We start from the raw sequence: 27,534 nt of genomic DNA, 5'->3' as shown, positions 1-27,534 counted from the left end.
TGTCCCAAACAAGAATATGCAAATTGTTACTTTGAAGCAAATTCTAAATAGATGTCTTAAATTATTCTCTTCTAAAATGAGAAATGATTTCTGTATTCTCTGGAAATATTGTGTGTGTGTGTGTGTGTGTGTGTGTGTGTGTGTGTGTGTGTGTGTGTGTGTGTGCACGAATGCACGTGCCATTACTGAGGCTTTAACTCAGAGCTTTGGTGCAGTCCCAATGCTTTTTTTGCTCAAAGCTAGTGCTCTGTCACTTGTGCCACACCCCCACTTCTAATTTTTGCTGGTTAATTGGAGATAAGAGTATTACAGACTTTTCTTCCCTTGCTGACTTCAAACAATCCTCAGATATCAGCCTCCTGAGTAGCTAGCATTTTAGGCATGAGTCAGCTGGCAATACGAGGATTTATAAACCTTACACTTAACAAAGGTATTAACTAGATTCTCCAGAAATCATTGTTTTTGAACCCCCTCACCATTTCTGCATTGAACTTTTCTAGCTGCTACCTACAAAAAAATTCATTTTACCTAAAAGAAGGCTTAATTGTAGAACATTAAACAAATGCTTAAGCAAATGAGTAACAGGAAACTGAAAAGTGTTTTGACAGAAGGGAAAGGGAAGTTTAAGGGTGGAAAGACAGATGAATGGTAAGAAGGATGGGAGAATAGTTATTTTATTCAATATACATATGTGAACATGGAAACAGGCAAAGGGATGGGTGAGGTGGGAAGAGATGGAGGGCACAGTGAAAGAGGTGACTTTGCTCAAGATGCCTTGTACTCATAAACTGATGTGTTGAACTGATACTTCCTTGTACAACTATTTAATAATATAATCTTTAACAATATATAAGAATGTATGTTTAATAAGAAATATTTGGAACTATAAACTCATTAGCTCAAGTCCAAGAAGTCAGTAGGATATCTCAGGATTTAGATGGAAACCCTTCTCCCTTCAGAACAGAAATCTAGACCTCAGGCAGAGACCACCATAGTTGCTCATTAAATGTTCTGGAAGAATGATTGGCTCCATCATCCTTATTGGTAAAGGACTTGATTGCCTAAGAGGCCCTTTATGTTCTAAGAAGTTTACATAAATTAAGGTATTTAATCTTCAGCTTCTCTAGAGTGGGTGGGATTATTACTATTGTGGAATTCCTGAAGGACCCGAAGCCAGGATGGAATGGCCAAAAAGAACTGATTCATGATCAGCTTGCTAAGTAAGAAGAAAGGGAAGGTAGAAGTCATGCAGCTGAGACATGGTATGGGAAAATAGTAAAGATACACCATGTTAATATCAGTAGATATACATTAAGTACCATGTAACTGGGGGGAGACAAGCATTACTGGCCTGAATATCATTAATGTAGGTAGTAGTAAAGTTGACCTTGAACTCATGTAGGCTTTGTTCACGTTCTATTCTTTGTCTGTGATAACTTTGATATCCGATGGGCACAGGTATAATTTCTTACATAGGTGGATGGTTTGATAGTTCTGTAGTATACAAAAGTTAAGTGTTTCATGAAAATTCAATGAGCATGTGAAAGAAAGATTCCTAGAATTTGCTCTTCAAAATATAAATCATATCAATTTATGCTTCTTGTATTTTTGTAAGCATAACTCCATGAGTCTTATTAATCCTCATATCTCTTAAATTCTACTCTTCATCCATGATAATAATTTTTATTTGTTTGTTTGTTGTGCCAGTCTTGGGGCTTAAACTCAGCCTGGGTGCTGTCCCTGAGCTCTTTTGCTAGCACTCTACCACTTGAGCCACAGCTCCAGCTCCAGCTTTTTGGGTGGTTAATTGAAGATGGAGTCTCCTGAACTACCCTGCCCAGGCTCTAAGCCTCCTGAGTAACTAGGATTACAGGCATGAGCTGCTACCCAGCTCTTTTTCATAGTTGATGAGATAGAAAAGAACACTGATTGTGATGTTAGCAACCTATTTTAAAAGAATCTTTAGTAACACTGGGGCTTGACCAAGTCCCATTATAACCATTTGCCTCTATGAAATCTGAAATTTATTATTGTTTGGTCATGCCTACAGATGTGATACCTATTCAAATTAGACCAGTTGAAAAACTTTTGATTGTTGGAAATAGATTTGCATATAGTGAATTATAGGAAATGAGTGGACTGTGAAATCTACTACAAATTCAACAAAAACCCTGGTTCTTATTCATGCTAGTCAACAAGTTTATGTGCTACAGTTCTCCATAATTAGAATAAAATTAGAAAAAATAATATCAAAACCTTCTTGCTATTTTGTTGTTATTTTAGCATAAGTGACTTCTTTCTATAAATCAAGCTGAGCTGGGAGCTGGTGGCTTATGCCTATAATTCTAGTGGTTCAGCAGGCTGAGAGATGAGGATTATGAGAGCAAAGTCATTCTGGGCAAAAAATTTGAAGACAGTTATCTCCAATGAACCAGCAAAAATGTGGAAGTTGAGGTGGGACTCAAGTTATATAGTGCCAGCCTTGAGTGAACAACCTAAGGAACAGGCCCCCTGAGTTCAAGCCCCAGTAACGGCGTGAAAACAATTTTTTTTTTAAAAAGGTAGGGTCACAGATGGTGATAATAGTACTCATGAAGCAAGCTGGAAACTCATGATTTACAATTGCATATAAATTGTAAGCCATTAGCTTCAGGTATATTAACTTATGGCAAATTATGTGAGCTTATTAACTTATTGACTTATCTTACAGTAGCCTGCCTGATAAAATTATTGAATAATTTTGTAGCTGCCACATGGTACACCTATTACATTTTCTGAGATTTCATCTATTGAAAAATAAATTGTAAAGCAAAGTTGACAAACATCATTTAGTAGTTATAAATTTTCATGCCTCTTAGAAAATGTATTATCAGAGCCGTGGATGGTTTGATAGTTCTGTGATACACAAATTAAGTTCTTCATGAATATTCAATGAGCATGTGAAAGAAAGACGTTTGTGATAAAGATTTCTAGTGTTTGTCTTCAAAATACAAATCATCTCAGTTTGTGTTTCTTGCAGTTTTGTAACCATAACTCTGTGAGTCTTATTACCAATCCTTACATCTCTCCAAAGATTTTTTTAATTTAAAATGTGGTTTTCGACACTAACCGTATGATAGAGGGGACAGGAGGCATGGGAAACAGGGGAGGATGCTGGAAGGAAAGGAGACATTGATCAAGAAGCTTTGTACTCAGAAACTAACATATTGAGTCGGAACACCCTGCACATCTTCTTGCAGATAACAACAACAACAACAACAGCAACAAAAACCAAACAGAAACTAAAACAAAAAACACATGCATTGTACTCATAAACTAACATGCTGAATTGAAGCTCCTTGGATAACTACGTAAATTTAATTTAATAACATTTTGAATATGGTTTAGGTTCAACTATCTGTGTTGTCAAGAATATGTGAGCTAAACGAGAAAGATCCTCAAATGAATCACACAGTAACAGGTGTGTGGGACTGCTTCCTGCTTCTCCCATATACTCAGATTCTCTTTCTCTCTCTTTCTCTCCCTCTCTCTCTCTCTCTTCCACCTTCTTTCCTTCCCTCCCCCTTCTTACTTCTTCTCTGTATGCACATATACACAGAGACACTCACACTGCTTTCTCAGAATCTCTGGAATCTAGTTGCTCTTCCTTCTGTAGATGCTGTCATATACTCAGGACCCTTTGAGACCTGAGCTTTCGTATTCTCTCTGCACAGGGTGATTGCCCTTAGCCCCTTACTTGTAAGTAATTTCCCTTCCCTACTTGATGCCAAATCTGAGATTTAACTCTCATCATTGTACAACTCAGAGAACTCTTAGTATACAGAATAAAATTCATTCTCTTTAAGTCTGTGTGTGTTTGTTTTTGGGTGGTGTTCTTGAGCTTTTTGGCTCAAGACTAGTGCTCTACAACTTGAGCCATGACTCCATTTCCAGCTTTTTGATATTTTGATTGGAGATAAGTGTCTGAGGGATTTTTTTGCCTAAGCTGGCTTTGAACTATGATCCTCAGCTCTCAGCCTCCTGAATAGCTAGGCTTATAATCATGAGTCATTGGCACTAGTCTTTTTTTACTTTAACTATTGGAATGTTTGCTTATCTGAGTTGCATCACATTGTCAAAAACATTAAGCTTCAGTTTGAAAAACATGTTTTGTATGCATGCAAGTGTGAGTCTGTATCTAACATCAGAATTCCACTGCTGCATAGCAATCTAAACTAAGAGATTTATTGCCACTTTCTCTTCCTCTGTGAGTTAGAACCAGGTCTCTATAGTGATACCCTAAATTGATTTTAATATTGGGCAAAATCCATTACCTCTATGAATTTGATATCAATTTTTTATCTCTACAATTGATTCCCAAATCTCAATTAGCTACAAAGTGGAGACCCATTATGAAACACACTATCAGAGTCACAATTTTAAACAATGATTAAAAAAATGTCTCCAATACTGGGCCCTACTGGCTCACATATGTAATCCTAGATATTCAGGAGGCTGAGATCTGAGGATCATGGTTATAGCCAGCTTGGGCAGGAAAAAGTGTGAGACCATCATCTCCAATTAATTACCAAAATCCCCAAAGTGGAGATGTGGTTCAAGTGATACAGCAATAGCCTTGAGGAAAAAGCTGTAGGACAGTGTCCAGACCCTGAGTTTAAGCCCCATGACAGACAAAATATGATAACAATGTGTATAGCCTGGTCACATTAGACTCGTTATTCAGGTTTTCATGGTGATCCTTGAATTTATATAAAATACATTGGCTACCTACTTAATAAAATATATGTGTGACTTGTTTAAATAAAATCATAAAATATTACATGAAATTAGGTTATATTGTGTCGCTACCGCCTCGACCAGCAAGGAAGACGCAACACCGAACTCTTCTCTCTGCAGTTTATTCAGGACCTTTGAGCAATCTTCTGACCCCAACCCCGGGGAGAATTCCCCACAGCCTTAAGTACCCGCTGGGTAGCCAACCCTGATACGCCACGTGGGAACCACCAATAGGTTCAGGTACGTGGAAGCAAGCCAGATTCTTTGCCTTAGCCATATAAGGAGTTGTTTACCACGAGAGCACTCGCCATCGGGAAGGCGGAGGGCGGAAGCCGGCGCCATCTTCCAGGTGTGGCCTCTCGCAGCTCTCTACAGTTCCCCCTTTTTTGTTTAAAGAACACAGATGAGAACAGAGGTCTGATCCCTGTTGTGCAATGCAAGGACTGCATACAAGCCTTCTCCCAGAGGGTACCTTCTCTAGGGATGACTCAGCCTGTCCATTGATTCGTTTTTCACAAGGACGGGAAAAGGCGAATCAAACCCGTGTGCAATCAAACATGCTCTCCTCGAGGGCAAAACTCATGCCTCTCGACTGCGGTACTTTGGCTTTGCAATCTGTGTTCATTGTTTTAGGGTGGCAAGCCACGCTTGGGGGGACTGACCTGCTCCAATGACTGTAAAGGCTTGGATAATCATGGCTGCACTGCGACGCTGAGAACCTCTAATTTGGCAAATGCACCACAGACATACCAAGGAGGCTAACACCAGGAGGCCTGTCAGGGCTCCCAAACCCGCCCATTCCTTAAGATGATTCATATCAGCGGAGATCCATGAAGATAACCCCTCCACCAATCCGGCATCCACTTGGGTCAAGTTCACCATGACGATGGCAACCCTGAGCTGTTCCATCAGGCTGTCGAACTCCCCAGTTCAATTACCTAAAAGATAACTAGACAACTGTTTAGACAAATTTGCAGCATTTTTTGAATAGGTTTTTTTCCTGGGCCTGAACTCTGGGTCTGGGCGCTGTCCCTCAGCTCTTCAGCTCAAGGCCAGCGCTCTACCACTTGAGTCACAGCGTCACTTCCGGCTTTTTTCATTTCTTTTTGCTTATGTGGTGCTGAGGAATCGAACCCAGGGCCTCATGCATGCAAGGCAAACACTCTACCACTGAGCCACCTTCCCAGCCCCTTTCTTCTGGGTTAATTGCACCACAGCAGCAGCTAATCCAGCATTAGTTAGTGGTCCGCCCAGCTCTCTGCAAACTTTCATCCATGCTTCTAGTCCCCTATTCTTATATGGGGTTATGGCGGCTCTGCATTCCTTAGTGCACTGCTCGTAAACAAGCTGTTTAATTAATGGCATGGCTGTGTCTGGGTCACCAAAAATTCTGCCAGCAGTCTGGACCATATGAGCAACAAAGTCCGAAAACGGCTCCGTAGAGCCCTGCAGGATTTTGGTGAGATTGCCACTCACCTCGCCTTTATTTGGTAAGGCCTTCCATGCCTTTATGCCAATTTTATTGATTTGTTCATAAACTTGAACCGGGTAGCCTATCTGCTGATTGGCGAATCTCCCCTGTCCAAGCAGCATATCTCTGTCCCAAGCTGGGTTCCCTGCAGCCTGATTGGCTGCAGCCTCTTCACTAGCAAATTCAATCAAAAAGGCCTTCCAATCTAAATACTGACCTGGGCTCAAACAAGCTCGTGCGAGCCCACTCCAATCACCGGGTGTCATGCAATGTCTGTTTAGGGCCTCCACCTGGGCTACAGTAAAGGAGGCTGTGATTCCGTATGTCCGCACAGACTCAGCTAAAGATTTTATAACCTTAAAATCTAAAGGTTCATGATACCGCTGTCCCTGTGGATCCTGAAATATTGGACAGGCTAGATGTAACTCGGTTCTGACCGCTTTCCACACACCTGGGCTGAAAGAACAGCCGGGGCTGCCACTCCCGGGGTCCTCCGCATAGAGCAGAGGGGCTGAAGGTGTGGGGCGGTGCACAGAGGGCGTGCATTCACCTTTATCTGGGTCCTCTCTCTCCTTCCCTTTCCTCCTCTTTCTTATCTTTGTTTTTTCTATTTGTTCTATGAGTGATTGTAGTTCCTCTGAGTCTGTAGACTCAGAGGTCTCTAGTTCGGCAAAATCGGGGTATAACCCCCCCCTGCTCTCCTCCTTTTCGCTGTCTGCCCTTTCCGATCTTTCTTCCTGCAGCATTTCTAGGGCGGCCTGACCATTCTCTACCGCCTCACTGCAACGCTGGTCCTCGAGACAGCCTCTTATCAGTTTCCATATTGGTCTCACTCCGCTCTTAAGCGTTCCTTGTTCAGAGGCAAAATCTAGGTCCCTCCCTAGTTTCTCCCAAGAGGCCACCGTGAGGCTTCCGGAGACAGCGAACCATGGGGCAACGATGTCACATTCATTCAAAAATCTCTCTAAAGTACTCTTTTTTATTTTTAACTTTTTTGAGTGCAGTAGCTCATTGAGAGCCAAAAAAATTGGGTGCGAAAAAGAAGTGCCCATGTTTTAAACATTTAAAGCTGGTAAACAAACTTTTACTTTCACTTTTGGCTACTCTACTGACTAGCCCCGGGTTCTCGCTCTTTCCCTATCTTACAGAGAAGAGCAAAAATCCCCCGCTCTTGTCGCGGATTCCCCTTTTACCTGGGGACTTACCCCCGCTTTTGTCGCGGATTCCCCTTTTACCTGGGGACTTACCCCCACTTTTGTCGCCGATTCCCCTTTTACCTGGGAACTTACCGGTGCACCACCCTGACCGCAGAGAGTTCTGAGTCCTCGTTGGGGTTATGGCTGAGTTCCCCGTACGGGCCACCACGTGTCGCTACCGCCTCGACCAGCAAGGAAGACGCAACACCGAACTCTTCTCTCTGCAGTTTATTCAGGACCTTTGAGCAATCTTCTGACCCCAACCCCGGGGAGAATTCCCCACAGCCTTAAGTACCCGCTGGGTAGCCAACCCTGATACGCCACGTGGGAACCACCAATAGGTTCAGGTACGTGGAAGCAAGCCAGATTCTTTGCCTTAGCCATATAAGGAGTTGTTTACCACGAGAGCACTCGCCATCGGGAAGGCGGAGGGCGGAAGCCGGCGCCATCTTCCAGGTGCGGCCTCTCGCAGCTCTCTACAATATTGGAGGAAATATTCAGGAAAACCAGGACACATAAGAAATATTTAGGGGCTGGGAAGGTGGCTCAGTGGTAGAGTGCTTGCCTTGCATGCCTGAGGCCCTGGGTTTGATTCCTCAGCACCACATAAGCAAAAAGAAAAAAAAAAAAAAACCAGAAGTGGCGCTGTGGCTCAAGTGGTAGAGCGCTAGCCTTGAGCTGAAGAGCTGAGGGACAGTGCCCAGGCCCAGAGTTCAGGCCCCATGACCGGTCCCAAAAAAAAAAAAGAAAGAAAGAAATAGTGTTACCAAAGTAATCAGAAAAATTAAAAAATAGAAAAACACAAATGTCAGGGGGAAAATGTGTCATTTGATTATTTTCCTCATAGTTTTGAATCCCTTCTTTCTGTAGTACACAGTTAAACACACACACACAACAGGGTCTTATAACAATTTGAATGGAGCCCAGAAAAATTAAAATGGAAAAATGATACCAGTGGAGCTGGAGCACACAGGGAATTTTGACACATCTAGACAAGTGTCAGAAATCATTATTCAGTATTGTCAACCAATGCAGGCATTTGCCCTTTTAACCACAAACTCAGCAAAATGATCAATCTGGGAAAACTCATATACTTGTTACTGGAGAAGAGATCAAATTCTGTGACAAAATATTAGCTGGCAGTCAGATGTACAAGCAACGAAATAAGTGAAGATAATATTTAATTCATGGCAATGACTTTCAAGTATCAGGAATTTTAATTGTCGTAAGTCATTAGAAAATATAAGGACTACTGAAAACATTATGAATGCTTTATTATTATAAAATATTTTAGTCTTTATTATTTTATTATTGTGTGTGTCTGTGTGGGGTATGGGTAGATGGGGGACTGGTCCTAAGGCTTGAACTCAAGGCCTAGGAGCTGTCCCTGCACTTCTTTGCTCAACATTAGCACTCTACCACTTCAAGTGGATTTTTGGTGGTTTATTGCAGATAAGAGTCTCTTGGGACTTTCTTGCATGGTCTGGCTTTGAACCACGATCCTCAGATCTCAACCACCTGTGTACTAGGATTAGAGGCATGAGCTACTAGTATTCTGCTTATTATTTTATCATTATGAATTGTTATTGAAAACATGCCACTTGAAATTAATTTTGAAAATGCATTAGTTTGGGAATAATTGATTATATTCATTGTCTAGGTCCCTGTGTGTTGAACAGAGATGACTACAAATACCATTTCTCTGCAAGTATTTCACTAACTCTCTGAAAACCGAATTGTGAAAATAGGAAAGCATTTTGTAAAAGAAAAGCTCAGAACTTGCAAGCTTTGTGAAAGCAAATGTCTTTTTGGGTTTTGTCAGTTCTGGAATTTGAACTTAAGACCTTGTTCAGGGGAGGTAAGGGCTCTGTTACTTGAGGCATACCTCCAATCCTAACGGTCACCTTTTAGGTGTGGCTATTTTGTAGTTAATATGTTACAAATATCTATTCAAGTGTTGCCATTTGATGCAGAATACCCTAGACATGATCTTTAGTTTGAATAGAAAGTGGCCTAAAATAATTGGTTTTGCTTTCTTCATCTCATTCTATTCTTAATTCAGTGTTGTAAATTAAAATAATTTCAAGTAAAAAGTATAATTTTAGCTATCCTAATTAAGTTCATAGTCCAAACCGTACATTTTCATGGGGCATTTGCAATTCTTACTGGCAATAAAGGTTGAAAAGAAAAAAGTATAGCTTAGCTTCACCCTTGAATGATGGATCTGTTGGTGTATCATGAGCTATGGGCTATCTCTCCAGTGTGTGTGTGTGTGTGTGTGTGTGTGTGTGTGCGCGCGCGCGCTGTAGGCACGTGTGTGCCAATACTGGGCTTGAACTCAAAAGCCTTTTACTCTTGCTTTGCTTTTTTGCTCAAGGCTATCCATCTACCACTTGCTCCACACCCTCACTTCTGGTTTTTTGGTGGTTAATTAGAGATGAGTCTGTCAGATTTTTCAGCTGGCTTCAAATCACAATCCTCAGATCTCAGCCTCCTGCGTGTCTGAGGATGGCAAGTGTGCACCACCAGCACCCAGTTTAATCTTGCACTTTCTGTCTGGGTAGCATAGTGTTTTTAAGCCACAGAAGGTTTGCTGTTAAATAGAACTCCATTGTCAACTGTCCAGTGATGGCTATCAACACAAAAGAGGAGAATTTGCTTTTTTATTTCTGTTTATCAAAGGCATTTCTAAAATCCATCACTTACAGTGAAGAATATGCCTTGTCACCCTACTTTTTGATTGGTATTTCCCCTGATTCAGTCAATACACAGTGACTTTCTTTTCCTGCAGACTGTAAAGTAATGAGCACTTTTCTGAAGTGGACTATGGAGTTCATTGTTTTAATCATACTGTGTTTTTTATTTTACTTTTTGCTCTTAAAAGACCATTTCCTACACTGTTTCATTTTTTAGATCCAAAGATGTAGATGGCACAACTGTTTCCTAGGGCATCCTGATTCAGAAATGACAAGAAGCTCACAAGGAAACCAGAGGGAAGATGACAAGGTATGGGAAAATGGGAGTCTAAGTTTGTTCAGCATCTGTACCACAGAAAATATGGTTTCAATTTGACACAGAGAACCTGGCAACATTGCCAAGAAACTTTGTACATCACTGGGTATTTTATTTGTTCTAGAATGTTACATGAATCATGATCCTTATTTTCTATCAGGATATCATGGTGACTGATTTGGGAGTTGGAAAACCAATTTGTAAACTGACAAACTTGGAAGAATCCAACTGGGTCACCTGAGGATCACCTGCCTTCTCACAATGCTGCTTAAAACACTCTGTGTTTCTTCCCATTCCTTCAAGAATTCATCCTGGTGAATCAACTTTGAATATTCAATACCTGAAGATTTCATGAGTCAGTCCTTTGTCTAATATGTTCAGAATTTAGATTATCTGTATGTGTTTCAATTTACACATATTAAGATCTTATCATTTCTGTGACTTCTGACACAATTATAGGTTCATCGTTTAGATGCTACTGACAAAAGATTTCTTCCAAGAGTTTTGATGGTTAATGTTAGAAATATATGTTTATATCACAATGTCACTTTAGGACACTATACATATATCCTACTGAAATAACAACAAGCTTTGAAAACAGTTTATCAGTGATACAATAGTGGAGCCACCTATAAATGTTATCTATCAATAAAATGTATTCAAAGCCATTTGGGTGTAGTGTAACACTTGCATTGACAAATCATTAAGACTTGGCTGATCCTAGCTTCTTAAGGGGCTAAGATCTGAGGATGGAGGGAAAGTCCGAGAGACTCACCTCCAATTAACCCCCCCCCCCACACACACACACACACACACACACACACACACACACACACACACACACACACACACACACACTAAACTACTGGCCATTACATAAGGGACATAAGCTTGATTAATGACAGATTGTAATGCTTTATTGCATACAGAAAGCCTAAATAATGTGCTAAAATATATTCCCTTTGTAGGCTTCCTTTTCATAAGGCAAATAATTTCAGTCATCTTGAAGTTATGACCCAAATAAAGTGGGAAAAAGAACAACAGCAAAACTTATTGATTCCAATATTTAAAATTCATTCTGAGGCTCACAGATTTATCATTGTGTGGGGTTCCAGATAAATAAAATGCATTTATGTCACAATAGTGATTTATTCTTGATGGAATCTCAGGAACTAATAAAGTTTCAAGGGATGTAACTTAGTTTCCCTTACAAATAAAATATTTATAAAGAACCCAAGTTTCCACATTGAAAGCATTATGTTTCTCATCAATCTTGTTATGCATAAAGCAGTTCGTTAATACTTTAACTGGGAGTTGTTCTCCAGGCTCTTCTAGTTCTCCATTTGTTAAAGTGGTTTTAATTTATCTTAATAAGCTATCCAAGAATCTGCTCATTTAGAAAATTCTAGAAACAGCTTGATAGCCACAGCAAAGCTGTTGGTAAGAAGCAAGCAGAGTTCATGGTCTCTTAAGCCCTGTCCTCCAGACTATGATCACATGATCTACTCCCTGATCCTCACATGATCAGGACCACATACCTGGGGTATTTTCAGTTTGCAGGCTACATTTCTCTGGGAGAAGATGCAGCAGGTATTGAATGAGTGTGTATACACCATGAAATCCCAAAAGACCTTTGAGGGACTGGGAGCAATTTGAATTCTAATGCTTGATTTTGTATGTGAACCACAGTTCAGTACCATCCATTTATTTATGGAGATTGTTACTTTGTCAAATTGTTTATAATAATGCAGCCCAATTGTGTGTGCCACATTACTTCATAATTCAGTAAATTAATCTCCATTTTTTTTCTTTTTTTGGTGCTGGTATTGGGGCTTGAACTCAGGGCCTCTAGATTTCACTTAACTATTTTGCTCAAGACTGTTACTCTACCATGAGTACCACAGTTCTACTTCCATCTTTTTGCTTGTTAATTTGAGATAAGAATCTCGGGGACTTTCCTTCAAAGTCCTGCAGGCTTTGAAGGACAGTCCTCAGATCACAGCCTCCTGAGTAGCTAGGATTGCAGGTAGGAGCACTTGTGCCTAACTATCTCTGTTTTCAGTGAAATCTTTTATTACATTTCTGATCTAGTTTGTTGTAAATATTGTTCTTGCTTCACTGAAAAAGATTCTGTGAAGAAGAAAAATACTAGGTGTTTTCCTATAAGAATACTATCTTGGTCCTGCACTCAGATCCATAATTCAAGAGAATTTGCTCTATCTCACAAAGCATTAAGACAAAAAGAATACAAAAAAGCTGGGCATCAAGTTAACTTCCCTGAGTGCTTCAATGCTATCAACTCTGTTCTGAATTAGAGTTTATAACCTTGAGCACATTTAGATGTTTGGGAGTTTCTCCATAAAACAAAACAAAAACAAAAAAACACCATTGTTTCTAGTTACACAAAACATCAACATGTTCCCATATTTGGAGAATAAACTCATGATGCTGAAATTTCATAGGGAAACTAAAAAATTGAAACCATGTTGGCTCATCATAGGCGATCAAAAAATAAGAGATAGAAAATTAGTGTCCAACACTCAGTATCCAAACCACATTCAGCATATACTATGATTTTAGTATTTGACCTTTTTCTCTTCTAAAGCAAAAATAATTATGTCAGCATTATTAAGTGCCAAAATAATTCTGTCCTTTATCTCAACTTGTTGGTGCTGATTTTAAAATATTTCCATTATAAAATGTTTTCCATGTACTCATTAGTGTAGAAAAAAAAAGAAATATGTTGTCCATAAATATTAAATTTGATGGAGGTATCTGATTCTAAAATATTCTGCGGTTGCATGGTCTTTCCAGCAACTTTGACACCTCAGTGTGGCTACTTGAGAAACAATTCTCTCATGCTCTCTGCCGTTCTCTTCTGGGTTGTTTTCACTATTCAGGAATATTGGAAAATAGACTTGCCATTAGACAGCCTGTAGAATGTATTCAGAGAGATCCATAAATTAAAGATTAAAACATGGAAGAGATCGTTGACTGCTGTGAAATTCTGAGCTGGGTTGGTAGAGGAAATGAGAACGAGGTGCTTCTCCAGATCAGTTTTAATTCACCGCTGCTTCTATATGCCCAGCCCCAAGATGGCTTTCAGTGAAAATATTCTAAGAACTTACAAATATTCAATAGTGGAATATTTAATGTAGATTCCTAGTAATATCAGTCTTGTAAGACAAAACTAGTCTAGATTCCTCAAATCCCAGAAGAATCCACTAGCTCTGTGCTCATTTTAGTAGGAATGCACTAAAATGACCTTGTGGCATCTCTTCTGGAAAATGTTCCATACTCCTGCTATTTTGCACAAGGCTAGCACTTTACCGTTTGAGCCACATCTTCACTTAATTGACTGATTATTTATTTTTGCTGGTTAACTGAAGACTTTCTCGCTTAACCTGGCTTTGAACCATGATCCTCAGATCTCTATCTCCTGAGTAGCTAGGATTACAAACATGAGCCACTATGGTACTATTTCAGTTTTTAAGTGCTGCTGTCCCACTAAATTCAATATAACAGTCCCTATTAACAAGTACAGGACATGAATACAATGTATTTTAAATAAATATTTAATTCTATTGTTGGCATTTACAAAGTAGAAAGGCATACCATATGTTACAAATATCAAAAATGTGGAAAATAGGAATGTTACATAAGTAACAAATATAAAAAAAGTCTTTTCTTACCTTCCCTGAAAGTAAGAAAATCATTAGGCATAGGAAAATATCTATCAAAAACACAGCTCAGGTGTAAAAAAACAAAAACAAAAATAAAAAAGACTTTACACACAGTATTAAAAACATGATCTACAAAAATCACAGGAAGTAAAAAGTATTGCAATTGGACTTTACATAAATTATTTTTTTAAAACCTGGGTACTTGGGGTGAATGCTAAATGGATGGAAAATGTCAGTCCAATCATAGCTTTGTTTAATTCAATTTGTTAAATGTTAAAAGCATAGAACTTTTTTATTTCAATAAATAACTTTTAAAGGTTTCACACTAGGAAGGTAGCCATGTTTGGGGACAGAATACAGTCCTTGGTTCCTCGTGGAAGAGCGAGGAAAAGTCAGAGGGCCGCAACTGATCCACAGAGAGGTGCGCATGTTTGAACACCCTTTCGTCAGAAAGCATGAAAGTGCTGACTTAACTTCAGTACCCAATGTCCCATTACACGCAAGCAAACTGAACCATTTCTAAGCACCACTGAATACGCAAGCTCTAGTTCTGAAAAGTGTTAATACGTAGTCTTCCACAAAACAAGTGGAAAGCTTTTTTCTATACTTTACAAGGGCCGGGCTGCATCTCAAGGATCTTGCCATGTAAAACGTAATCATAACAACACAATGGAAACCCTACCACATCCCCCGCCATTTCTGTAATGGTAACCGTTACTCATTAACCCCCCAAAAAGAAAAATCACAACAACCAAACACTGATTCATCAGCCAAACTTGCCCAACGTTGCAAGCTATGTGACTGGTTACCAAACACCACGCATGCAGGCAAAAAATACAACGGAACAGGATTAAATTAGGAGTCATTTCGAGTCTGTCTCAGCAGCCTGGGGTTTGCTCTTCCACGCGTCCATCCACCGAGGGCCTCCGAGGGCCCTCTGTGAGTGGGGTACACACTCGGTCCGCGATCGCCCCGCGGGTCGGGGGTTCTGGCTTCCCCCTCCCCGGCCGGGCCGGGCGCCTCACGCGCGCTGCTCCGCCTCGCCCTCCGCGGAGCCGGGCTTCGCGGCCCCGGCTTCCTCTTTGCCCGCCGCCTTTTCTGGGAGAGACGCCAAGTCGATGAAGACGTCAGCATAGTGGCCGAAGCCGGGCCCCCAGCTCAGGAGGCTGTCCCAGCTGAAGCCGCCCGCCGGCTGGCCCGGCCTCAGCGTGCCGTCGCCCGCGGCTGCCGCCTGGGGCCCCGCGGGGCCGCCCTCCGCCCGGCGCCCGTGGAACCGCCGAGGCTTCAGCCTGGCGCCGTAGTTGTCCTCGTCATCGGCGTCCGACTCGTTGACCTGGGAGAGCTTGGGCACCCTGGACATGTAGGCCATCGGCTTCTCGCGGTCGTACTCCATCTCCGAGCAGGTGAAGGACTCGTGCGAGTCGCTGTCGGAGGAAGACTCCGGAGCCGGAATACCGTCGGCCGGGTTCCGGGTTCTGGACAGCGGGCGTCGGCAGTCCTCCTCTGAAGAGGACCTCCCGTGGTCGGCACTGCAGATGCTGGGGTTCCGCGGGCGCGGGGTGTTCAGCCTCTCCACCTCTTCGATGGAGAGTCCCACCGGCGGGGAGGAGTCCAGCGGAATCTGCCCGATCGGCTGCTTGAGGCGACTCCCGGGTCTGGAGCCGTGAGCCACCATGGCCTGCGGACTCTTGCTCCTCCTCCCCAGCCTCGTGGCATAGTTGAAAAGGCCAGGTTGGCAGGTGTCGTGCATTTCCAACGTGTTTCCATCTCTCAGAGGAAGATGGAGCTCCCTGGCTGGGCTGTTACTGTAGAAAGTAGATGATTTGGAGAAAGGCGCTGGGCTGTGTCGAGACAGAGGGTTGGGGGTGGGACAAGCCGAGTGGCTGAGCGAGCCGCTTCTCAGCCCGGGCCCGTAGGAGGGCTGGTAGGTGAGGCTGCTGGCGCCCAGGGGCATGGGGGACTGCCGGGCGAAGCCCAGCGGGCTGTGCCTCTGGATGGAGAACTTGGGCGTGTGGCTGCGGAACTGCTTGTAGTGCTGGATGATGTCGGCGTCCGAGGGCGCGATGCTGCTGGCATTGTCGATGTCATAGTGCTCGATCTCCTGCTCCGGGGAGGCCAGGGGCGCGCTGGGCACGGTCTCCGCACCGTGGGGGAGCCCCGTCTCGTCGTAGATGAGATAGGGGTTCTCCCGCTCGATGATGTCCGGCTTGGGGTTCCCCTCGGGCTGCTTTCTCACTGTCAGGTCGTCCGCGTAGGAAGGGATGTTGTCTGGGTCATCGAAAGCGACGTTCTCGCTGCCTTTCTTCTTTTTCTTCTTCTTCTTCTCCTTCGGTTTCTTGTCCTGCTTTGGACTCTTGCCTTTCTTCCCTCGGCACTGATTGCACACTATGAGGCTGAGGACCAGGAAGGCGAGGACGGTGGCGCAGCTGCCCACGATGGCGGGCACGGCCCACAGGGGGAGCGAGATCTCCTCCGGGCTGGGGCTCAACACGCACACGTGCCCTCCGTGACTCCCAGCCTTGCACACTTTGCCCTGGGGACACAGGATGCCCAGGCAGGCCACCACGGTCTCACAGGTCCGCCCCGTGTGCGACTCAGGGCAGCTGCAGGTGAAATCCGAGACGAGGCCAGGCTCGCAGCTGCCCCCATTCTGGCATGGGTGGGAGGCGCAGTCCCCGGGAGGAACGCACTTGTATGCATACCACTGGTTCAGGCACAGCAGGTCGCCCCAGCAGGGGTTGCTGGCACAGATGTTGGGCCCGCGACAGCCGATCTTCACCGAGGGATCTGTTTTCGAGATGGAGGCCAAGCTGTGCTTCCCGCTGAAAGGGAGACTTTCACCTCCATATAACACCCAAGCAATGCAGCCGCTGAGCCCTGCAAGGAAGAGTAACGGAAGCTGAGAAGCGGCCCAATCACATCCTGAGAAGCCGCCCATACCGGATCCTTAGAAACTAGAGTTAATTCCGCCCTCCAGCTAAAAGATCGGAAATCCATGCGAGTTGAGTCAGCAGGGTGAGTAAAGTTTCCCAAAGTGCAGAAGGGACTGGTTTATACCACCTGAAGCCTTAGGAATTAGCCAAACAGACTTCAGTGTCTTCAATCTCTCTCTTGCTCGGTTTAATCATGTTCTGGCTCTGCTTTTGTAATCTGTGTACTTTAAATTGCTACTTAGAACTAAATCCAATTCTGGGTGCTGGTGGCTCACCCTGTAATCTGAGCTATTCAGGGGGCTGAGATGGATAACTGTTCAAAGCCAGCCCAAGGAAAACTCTAATTAACCAGCCATAAGTTGGAACTGGAGGTGTGGCTCAAGTAGTAGAGCACCAGTCTTGAGTGGAAAAAGCCAAGTCAGAACACAAGGCTTTTGAGATCAAGCCCCTTGAAGGGAACATGGCACACAATCCAAATTATTTTTTAATCACTAACAACAGCAACATACCAAAAAAAAAAGTAGGCCAACATGTTCAGCTACAAGGTCATGCAATATCAACAGAGTGGGTGGAACACCCAAGCATGAAAAAAAAACACTAGTGATTCATTTAACTTTCTAGAACACATCATGTCTCTTTCCTTTGTCTACTTTTTTTTGTGGGGTCCTAGGGCATGAACTCAGGGGGTGGACACTTACTGAGCTTTCTGGCTTAAGGCTAGTGCTCTATCACTTGAGCCACATCTCCACTTATAGCTTCTTTTCTGGTTAGCTGAAGATAAGAGTCTTTTCTGTTCAGGCTGGTTTGAACTGCCATCTGATTTCTCAGCATCCTGAATAGCAAATATTTCAGGCATAATCACCAGCACCTGGCTTCATCATTCACATTTAAGTGTACAAAGGTTTCCATTACTTCCTTCACGTTCTCTTACTACTTTGCATCCATCCTTCACATCATTTTTGTTAAGTTAAAATACTATATTGATTTGTGTAAGGGTTTGATTAACATTTGTCTCCCTTTTCTCACATGCCCCATGGACAGCATAATTATGAATTCAGGAATGAGTAAACACCAGCTCAGCAGACAAGCAAAGCATAAAAACGGGTGAATTATGACCTTGGTAGAATAGATATAAGTGAATAAAGGAGATGATGGCCGGCATTTATTGTTTCTAAACGTTCTAAATGCACTTGAGGTGGTCTTAAAGCCATCTTCACTGGTGCTACTTTTGCAAAACCCTTTATTGCAACAAATCATCCTGAGTTGGGAGTTCCTGTTAAGTAAGCAAATTCTACCTGCTTCATCACAAAAATTCCCAACTGAGAACATGTTTTTTCCCTTTCTTTCATGGCTTTACTCAAGCAATTACCTGTTTGGGCATCTCTGTGAGCTTGGTTGGGTGGAATTCCACCAAGAGATATGGTGAGCACATCGAGACCACCAAAATCCTGAGTGGGGTGAAGGATATCTCTGCTATACATTCTGTCAATGGACAATACCGTGGCACTTCCATTCTTCCCAATTAAGAAAGTATGCCAGTGTCCATCCGCAACATAAACTTCAGGAATATTTCTCTCCACTTTCCCAGCAATCCCTGCATCAGAAGTGAAATGTACTTTCCCATTCTTGATCTGTCAAAAAATTAATTAAAAATAAGACCAAATGAAATACATGTTTAAATATACAAACTTATAGAACTGAATCTGTGTGTGTGTGTGTGTACATGTGTGCATGCGTGCGTGTGTACATGCCAGTCCTGTGACTTTTACTCAAGACCTGGAAGCTGTCTATGGGCATTTTTGCTCATAGTGGTAGTACTCTACCTACCACTCAAGCCACAGCTCTACTTCTGGCTTTTTCATTAGAGATAAGAGTCTCTTGAGCTTTCTTGCCCAGGCTGGCTTTGAACTGTGATACTTAGATCCCAGCCTCCTGAGTAGCTAGAATTATAGTCATGAGCCATTGGCAGCCAGCTTTAGAATTGAATTTTTAAAAGACTGATTCATCTAAGCAGTCTGCATAAAGAAAGTATCTCTGCTAGTATTAGACGGTGTTAGCATGTATCTTCTGCAATTTTAGGTAGTAACTTACTATTTAGTGTTTTCAGTAGTTTTCTTTTTTTACATTTTACATTTATATTTGCATTACTGAAGCTACTCTTCGAATACATTGTTTGAGCATTAGTATGGTCCTAATTTGTAAAGTATAACACAGTGTGCAAATCTTAAGTAATAACTGTGTGTGTGTATGTGTATTGGGACTAGGGTTTGAACTCAGGTTCTCATGCTCTTGAACTGCTAGGATTACAATCATTAATCACCAGCAACTGGCTTATATAATAACTTTTGAACAAGAAATTGAATGCAATTGTTCTTCATATTCTCCATCAATAACTTTTGTCTATATTTAGCTTCTTGAGATGCACAGAATTATTTTATAAGAACACGATTTAATAATGGAGTGAATAGCTATTTAGATAAATAACATCTTTTGGGAATACTCTATTTCAATATCAAATATTTTATGTATTTTATTTGTCTAGTTTGACAAATAGCCTATGCCATCAAAAATGCTATTATCACTTGCAAGATATAAAATGAGTACTCAGTATAAAAGAAGTATAGTTGGAAAAATCAAGACCAAAATAAATTCTTTGCCCTCTCATCTATTACCCATTGGAAATTTAAGAAAGAAATGATGTGTATAATAATTTTAAGAAAGAAATGATGTGTTTCTTTTTGGTACATGTATATGTGTAGGAGCTATGTCTTGAACTCAGGGCCTGGGCACTTATTCCTTAGCCTTTCCATTCAGTGCTGATGCTCTACCACTTGAGCTACAGCTCCACTTCCAGCATTTTGCTGGTTAATTGGAGGTAGGAGTCTCTGGGGCTTTTCTCCCTAGGCTAGCTTCAGAGAGTGATCCTCAGCTCTCAACCAACTAAATAGCTAGGCTATAACATTTCTTGGAATAAAACTGAAGAGCAAATAATGACTTGTTGGTCATGGAAGGCTAGATGACTTTTTGGGTTGGGTTTGCTTTTTCATGTTTCCTAAGGTGTTAGTTTACCTCCCCTCCCCAGAGAAACCCAGAAGACACAGATGCCCTGCTCCTGCGAGCAGCCACCAAGCTCCCTTCCCTATGAGTAGACCAATTTAAAAAATGGAATAATTCATGAGCTAGATGAACATTTGTTTCAGGGAGCATAGTACCATTCCACTGCCAGATAAAGCTGGTGTCTTGGCGCTAGTGTGAGTGGCACCCTGCCTTGAATAGAGGAAATGGAAAGACAGAGCTGTTCACCGTGTGACTCAGATCAAATGCTGTTTCTCCATGAAATGTAGGCATCTGGGAGAGCTCCAAATCAGCACATTGGTACTTCATGCAAAATATGCCGAATGCATTTACGTACGTTGGTCATATAGTAATGTTTTATGAAAGACTCTTTCCAGATAGAATGTGTGTGTGTGTGTGTGTGTGTGTGTGTGTGTGTGTGTGTGTGTGTGTGTATCAATACCAAATTCACATAGCAGAAAAGATAGAGGAATTGAAGTTAAATAACATTTAACATAATTATAACAGTGAACAGCAAGTAAGGATACATGATAGAAACAGCAATGTCTTTTTTCTTGTGTTGGTACCAGGGCTTGAACTCAAGGCTTCACAGTTTTGCTTAGCTTTTTTACTCAAATCTGGTGCTTTACCACTTGAACCACAATTCCTCTTCTGACATTTTACTGGCTAATTAGAGATATGACTCTCTTGGATTCATCTCCCCAGGCTGGCTTTGAACTGGGCTCAACAGATCTCAGCTTCCTGAGTATCTAGACTTGTAGGTAGGAGCAACTAGTGATCAGAAAAGTCAATCCTTTTTGATAAGAATGGTTTTTCACCCAGCTGTGTGTCTCTCCTATGTATCTCTCCATCAATGAATGTCTGTTAGAAGGGCATTTTCCATATGCCAAATGTATAAACAGACTGACAAGAAGAGAACTTCCCACACTAATGTTTTTAATGTTTATCTTCTCTCTTGCAGCACTCCACCTAACACAGCCTTCCTAATGTTCCAAATACTATCATGATGTTTTGCTGCTGTTTATATGTTTATTAATTTATTTAGTTTGAAATCCATAGATCTGAGAATATATAATTTACCCTATATCTGCATTTATCTAAATAAACTTAGAGAAACAACAGAACTGCTTTGGAGCAAAGATATTGTCCAACACTGAGGATTATTAAAGTGCTCCACATGTAGGAGAATGATGGAGAGAGGACAAGTGCGCAAATAGAGTCATCATATTCAATGTGCATTTGTGAAAATGGAACCCAGTCACTTGAGGGTTGGGTGAGGTTAGGAGAGATGAGGGAGGAGATGGAAGGGGAGGGCTTCAATAGAGATGCATTGCACTCACAAACTGACATGGGGAATGTGAAACCCCTCTGTATAGCTACTTAAAACTAAATAAAAAATATTTTTAAAGAAAGAGCTCAAGTGGTAAAGTATAGTTTGAGTAAAAAAAGCACCCAGTCCTGATTTCAGGCCCAATTAATGACACACACAAATATAAATAATTTACTAAAATTTATATATAATTGTTGGCATGTAAAATTATACAGCTAATGCTTTAACATTATTTGGAGAGATGAGGTGAACTGCTTTCAAGAAATTTCACATATAGGTAATTTCATAGTTTGCCTAGCTTCTGACTTGAACATATACTCCTGAATAAGGTTCTAGAATCTTAATCTGGAATATTTACTCTAATCATATAACAAACAACCTACTCTTCATGTTTAATTTGTAGTGGGGGCAAGGGATGAGCTTTCTATTTCAAAACCACAGCATGTCTTTTTTTAATATAGCTGTACAATTTTGGGGGGAGTTTCAATTCTACAAGTCAGCGCTGTATGGTTTTCCTTTGCTTTGCTTAAAGCTAGGCAAAGCCCCACTATTAAAAATTTAATCAAGAAAAATAGACTCCCACAAAGCCCATAATTGGTCTTGAAATCAGGGTCTCTTGCTCTTGCTTGGTTTTTCACTCAAGTTTAGCACTCTACCACTTAAGCCATACCTCCACTTCTGGCTTTTCGCTGGCCAGTTGGAGATAATGAGTCTCATGAACTTTTCTGCCCAGACTAGACTTGCTTTGAACCAAATCCTCAAATCTCAGCCTTCTGAGAAGCTGGGATTGATTATGAGCTTTGCAATAAAGATTTGTGCTTTCCTATCCTGCATAGTTCTCTACTGTCAACCAATACTAAGTTGTTTAGAAAGCAATTTTTTCTGAGCTCTGTTGCTCTGGCTGATGCTTGGAGTCCTGGCTTGGTGATCCCTCTAAGAACTTGCAAAGAAAAGTCTAGACACTGTAAGAGGTGAGTGATGCCATGGGCAGTCCCCTACTACCGCCATGATGAAGTCACCATAAGCGTTCATCCTACCTTCACTGTTGTGTAGTTGCTGCTTTCTTGGATGTGGATTAAAATTCCATTCTCACTTCTTGTCCTGAATTTGACTTCCAGACTGTTGACACCATAAGGTTCCACTGGGGCCCCTCGCAGGCTCTGCCTCAGCAGATGCTCCCTCTTCTCATTCTGGCTCATGTGGTAATCCAGACGTCCTTTGCCTTCTAAAGACAAGGCTGTGTCTGGAGTAATAGCTGAAAGACAGAGAAGAGCAGAAAAATGAGTCTCATATATAACCCATTTCTGGCAACACTTTCTTTCAGTTATAAAGCAAGGGTGGTGGTGGTAATGGGAATGTCATTGTTGTATCTCCACGCTCCATGCCTATATATGCTGGACTCCATTCAACCTCACCCCCTCTAATACACAACCCTTTCACCGCCCAAAAGCCATCACTATCAGGTTTCCTTCTATTGGAGCACTTTCTATGCTGACAAAAAATTAATACAAAGGACAATAGTAATTTCAGCATATATTCAAGTGCTGAAAATATGCACTTAAAAATTCCTTGGCTCACGCCTGTAATCCTAGCTACTCAGGAGTCTGAGACCTCAGGATCAAGGTTCAGAGCCAGCCCTGGCAGAAAAGTTCATGAGATTCTTACCTCCAATAAGCAACCAAAAAGCTCACAGTAGAGCTGTGGCTCAAGTGTCAGCCTTGAGCACAAAGTTCAAGGCCCTAGAATTAAGCCCCAGGACTGACACATACACAAACAGATATCAGACACTTCCACTGAATTAAGTACTAAAAATTTACTTGAAAAAATTATATATGTGGATATATATATAATCTTAATGAAAGAGGGCCCATTAGAGTTTGCTAATGTAATATACAGCTGGAAACCACCAAACTTCATTTTCTAATGATGGTTTGGATATTATTACTGTCTTTATGACAAGAAAATCAGAGCATAAAAGACAAGAACTAATGAAAGAATTTAAATTATTATTCAAAATGAATTAGTTCACTGCAAATTAAAATGGATATCTTGCCTTTCATAGATTTTGTGGCTGTTGTGTGCTAGTTTTAGTTCAGTACTCAATGATTTAGTGGATATATCTAATACCCATATATACAAATATATATGGTAAATATATATATAACATATCATATATTATAAATAATGCATATTAAGTAAATCCACTAAAGAAATAACTAGAGAAATATCCCTAGATGATAAGCAACAATACAGCACCACCTGAAAATTCTTTTAAAATTCTTAGCATTCCTGAACACACAAAGTAATAATATATTCAGAAAGAGTCAGATGCAGTGACAATTCTTTCAAAGGTGTCACTCTTTTTCATTTGAAGAAACTAATTAAATATGTCACTGTATTTGACAAACTGTTGTATGTTGAAAGAAGGCATGTTTAATATGAGGGCCTGGCTCTACTGACGCAGTGGTGTATTCAGATGCATATGTTCCCAGTGAGCAGGGCTGGACACCTACATTTCTCACAGTATTTCCCAGCCAGGCCCTCTCTGCAGCGACACTGCTGCCAGGACCAGTGGTCCACGCAGGTGCCACCATGCTGGCAAGGCGTGCGTGTGCAGGCTCCTTCCAGTCTGGGGCATCTGGAATAAAAGCACAGTGAAGAACCATGAAATACAAACAGGAAGGAAGAGGTTGATAAAAAAAAAATAGATGAGCTAGGTGGGCACCAGTGGCTTACACCTATAATCCTAATGAGGAGCTGAGATCTGAGACCCATAGCTCAAAGCCAGCCTGGGCATGAAGGTCTGTAGGATTCTTATCTCCAATTAACCGCCAAAAAGTGGGAAGGGGAGCTGTGGACCAGGTGGTAGAGCACTAGAATTAAGCACACACAAAAAATGGCTCAATGATAGCACCCAGGCCCTGAGTTTGAGAACCAGTGCTGGCACGCATGCACACACACACACACACACACACACACACACACACACACACACACACACACACACACAAAGATGAACTTATACCAGGTGCCAGTAGTTCACCATGGCTGAGATCTGAAGATCACAGTTCAAAGTCAGCCTGGACAGGAAAGTCCATGAGACTCTTACCTTCAATAAACTACAAAAAAAAAAAAAAAAAAAAAAAAAAAGCCAGAAGTGGCACTGTGGCGCAAGTGGTAAAACACTAGCCTTAAGCACAGAGAGGCTCAGAGACAGAGCCCAGGCCTTGAGTCCAAGCCCCAGGACCAGAAAAAAGGTAAAATCAAAAGAAGAGAAAACTAAGATGAACTAATTAACCTACTTAACTTCCAAGACTCGGTTATTAAGTTCAACTTACAACATTGAAATCTTGTAACATATAATTTTCTTCATATTAAAGAGAGGATTTAATTTAAAAAATCTTATAAAGCAATAACAAACCAGGTAATGATTTCTATTAAATACATAGTTTGTGAAGGCAATACTGAGGTTCAAACTCAGGCTTGAGCTCATATGCATGGTACTCTACAACCTGAACCATGCTTTTAGGCCTATTTTTTGTTTTTTGTTTTTGGAAATGGAGTCTTATGGACCTTTCTGTCCTAGCTAGTTTTGGCTTTGCATTGGCTCAACTTGCTTGCTCACAACTGGTGCTCAACATTTGAGCATGAACAGAGCCTTCATTTCAGCATTTTGCTGATTCCTTGGAGATGGAGTTTTCTGGACTATTCTTCCTGGGTTAGCTTCAATTTCAATTCTCTGCATCTCAGCATCTTAAGTAGGTAGGATTTACAGGTGTAAGCCATCAGTGCCTGGCTTAAATTAGCTCTTTCTAAAACAGCATAACATGGTCAATGAAATCTTTTACTTACCAGAATCCAGCATCCAGAGTTTGATTAGATTTTGTGTGTGTGTGCCCACCCTGGGGTTTGAATTCAGGGCCTGGGAATTGTCCCTGAGCTTTTGTGCGCAAAGCTACTGTTCTACCGCTTGAGTCACAGCACCATTTCCAGCTTTTTATAGTTAATTGGAGAGACAAGACTTCCCTGCCCAGGTTGGCTTTGAACCTCAATCCTCATAGATCTCAGCCTCCTCAGTAGCTAGAATTGTAGGTGTTGAGCCACTGGTGCCAGGCTAAACAGCTTAATTTGATTAAACATGTCCACAAGCTACTCACACAATAGAAGAATGCCTGTTCACGTTCAAGTTATTGTTGCAGGCATAAATGTAAAAGCAACAGATACCAGGCACTTGCCTGTAATCCTAGCTACTCATATGGCTGACATTTGACGATTCTGGTTCAAAGCTAGCCCAGACAGGAAAGTCCATGAGACTTAACCAATGAACCACTAAAAAAGCCAGAAATAGATCTGTGGCTAAAGTGGTAGAGTGCAAGCCTTATGCAAAAAAGCTTAGGGACAGTTACCAGAGCCCTGAATTAAAAAAAAAAAAACAAAGTTATAAAGAAAAAAAATCCATGCATTCAGGTGACAGTGAACTCAAGACCTCATGTTTTTGCTTCATTTTTTCCCACTCTAGGCTAGTGCTCTACTACTTGAACCACAAATCCACTTTTGGCTTTTTGCTATAATTGAAGATAATAAGAATCGTATTGCTGAGCTGGCTTTAAACTGATCCTCAGATCTCAGCCTTCTGAGTTGGTAGGATTACAGGCCACCAGTGCCTAGCCACTATATAACACACACAAATACACACATATTATATATATATGTATGTGTGTGTAAGTATGTGTGATATTATATACAGCACTCAGGGCCTGGGTACTGTCCCTTAACTTTTTTGTTCAAGGCTAGCACTCTACCACTTGAGCCACAGGCTCCATTTCTGGCTTTTTTTGGTGCTTAATTAGAGATACTAGTCTCATAGACTTCCCTTCCCAGGCTGCCTTCAAACTGTGATTTCAGCCTCCTGAGTCACTAGAATTAGAATCATTAACCACTAGTGCTATACTTTTAAGAAGAAAAAAATTGAAATTAAAAGTGGAATAATATAGAAGGAAGTATGCCACAGTGTTAACAATGCCTATCAACCTCCATTTTGTATTTTTCTTTACTCCTGGACTAATGATAGTAATGACATTTTATTCTTTTTGTAACATAAAGCTATCAGTTTATAGGAAATAAAGGTAAACACCCAATTATATCACTTCTAAATATGTAGGATTATATGTGTGAGCCACTAGTGCCTAGTCAATCTGAGTCTTAAGTACATGTAACAGCTGACATTGAGGTATCACAAAATGACAGCCATCTTCACCCTCTGACCTACCTGCTGACCACATTCAGCCTCCACAACTACTGTGCAAGGTGAGGTAAAGAAAATGTGTGCATGGGGGCTGGGAAGGTGGCTTAGCGGTGGAGTGCTTGCCTTGCATGCATGAGGCCCTGTGTTCAATTCCTCAGCACCAAATAAGCAGAAAAAAGCCGGAAGTGGCGCTGTGGCTCAAGTGGTAGTGCTCTAGACTTGACATGAAGAGCTGAGGGACAGCACCCAGGCCCAGAGTTCAGGCCCCATGAACGACCAAAATAAAAGAAAGAAAATATGTGCATGCCTTATACTTCCATACAGTCCAAATATAAATTTTTCCAACTAATATTGCATTTTGTGCCAAATTAAACCCCAACTACCAATAAATATTTAAAACTTAAAACATTAAAAAAATATGTTTTAGGATTTAGATGCTATAGGAATCCTTCACAACTATCCCAGGGAACCATGCAGGTTGCAGCACAGGAGAAAGATTATTGTAAGATTTATTAGAGGGGCCATATCTCGCCGCGAGAGGGAGCACATGGCTTAGGCCACTATCCCAGCGGCAGGCAGGTCTGGGTGGAAGGAAGTGAGGACAGAAGTGAGTTAAGTGTGTGCCTAGGCCGAGAGGGAATGGCCAGCTGTATGGCAGAAACTCGAGGTCAGGGAGGAGCTCAGGTCTCGGTGGAGCTGAGGACCAAAGGTGGGGATAATACTAACAGATGTAACATTTGTTGTGTTTTTGTGCTAGCTCTGGGTTTGAGCTAAGAATGTGGTGTTGTCCTTGAACTTTGTGTTTAAGGCTAG

General features: G+C 41.6%; 1 protein-coding gene across 1 annotated transcript in view; it reads right to left on the bottom strand.

The window, feature by feature from the left end:
- Positions 1 to 13,988: 13,988 nt before the first annotated feature.
- Positions 13,989 to 27,534, bottom strand: part of Fat4 (FAT atypical cadherin 4) — a 168,535-nt gene continuing 154,989 nt past the window's right edge. Inside the window, exons 14-17 of the mRNA XM_070022562.1 lie at positions 23,990 to 24,114; positions 22,514 to 22,731; positions 18,441 to 18,702; positions 13,989 to 17,015 (exon numbers count right to left, since the gene is read on the bottom strand). Of these exons, the coding sequence (XP_069878663.1) occupies positions 15,160 to 17,015; positions 18,441 to 18,702; positions 22,514 to 22,731; positions 23,990 to 24,114 (2,461 nt within the window). The 3' untranslated portion in view covers positions 13,989 to 15,159. The remainder of the gene's footprint in view (positions 17,016 to 18,440; positions 18,703 to 22,513; positions 22,732 to 23,989; positions 24,115 to 27,534) is intronic.

Source organism: Dipodomys merriami, unplaced genomic scaffold, assembly GCF_024711535.1.
Source record: "Dipodomys merriami isolate MVZ:Mamm:240054 unplaced genomic scaffold, mDipMer1.0.p SCAF_15, whole genome shotgun sequence".
Classification (NCBI taxonomy): Eukaryota; Metazoa; Chordata; class Mammalia; order Rodentia; family Heteromyidae; genus Dipodomys; species Dipodomys merriami.
This window is presented reverse-complemented; position numbering and strand designations above follow the sequence as displayed.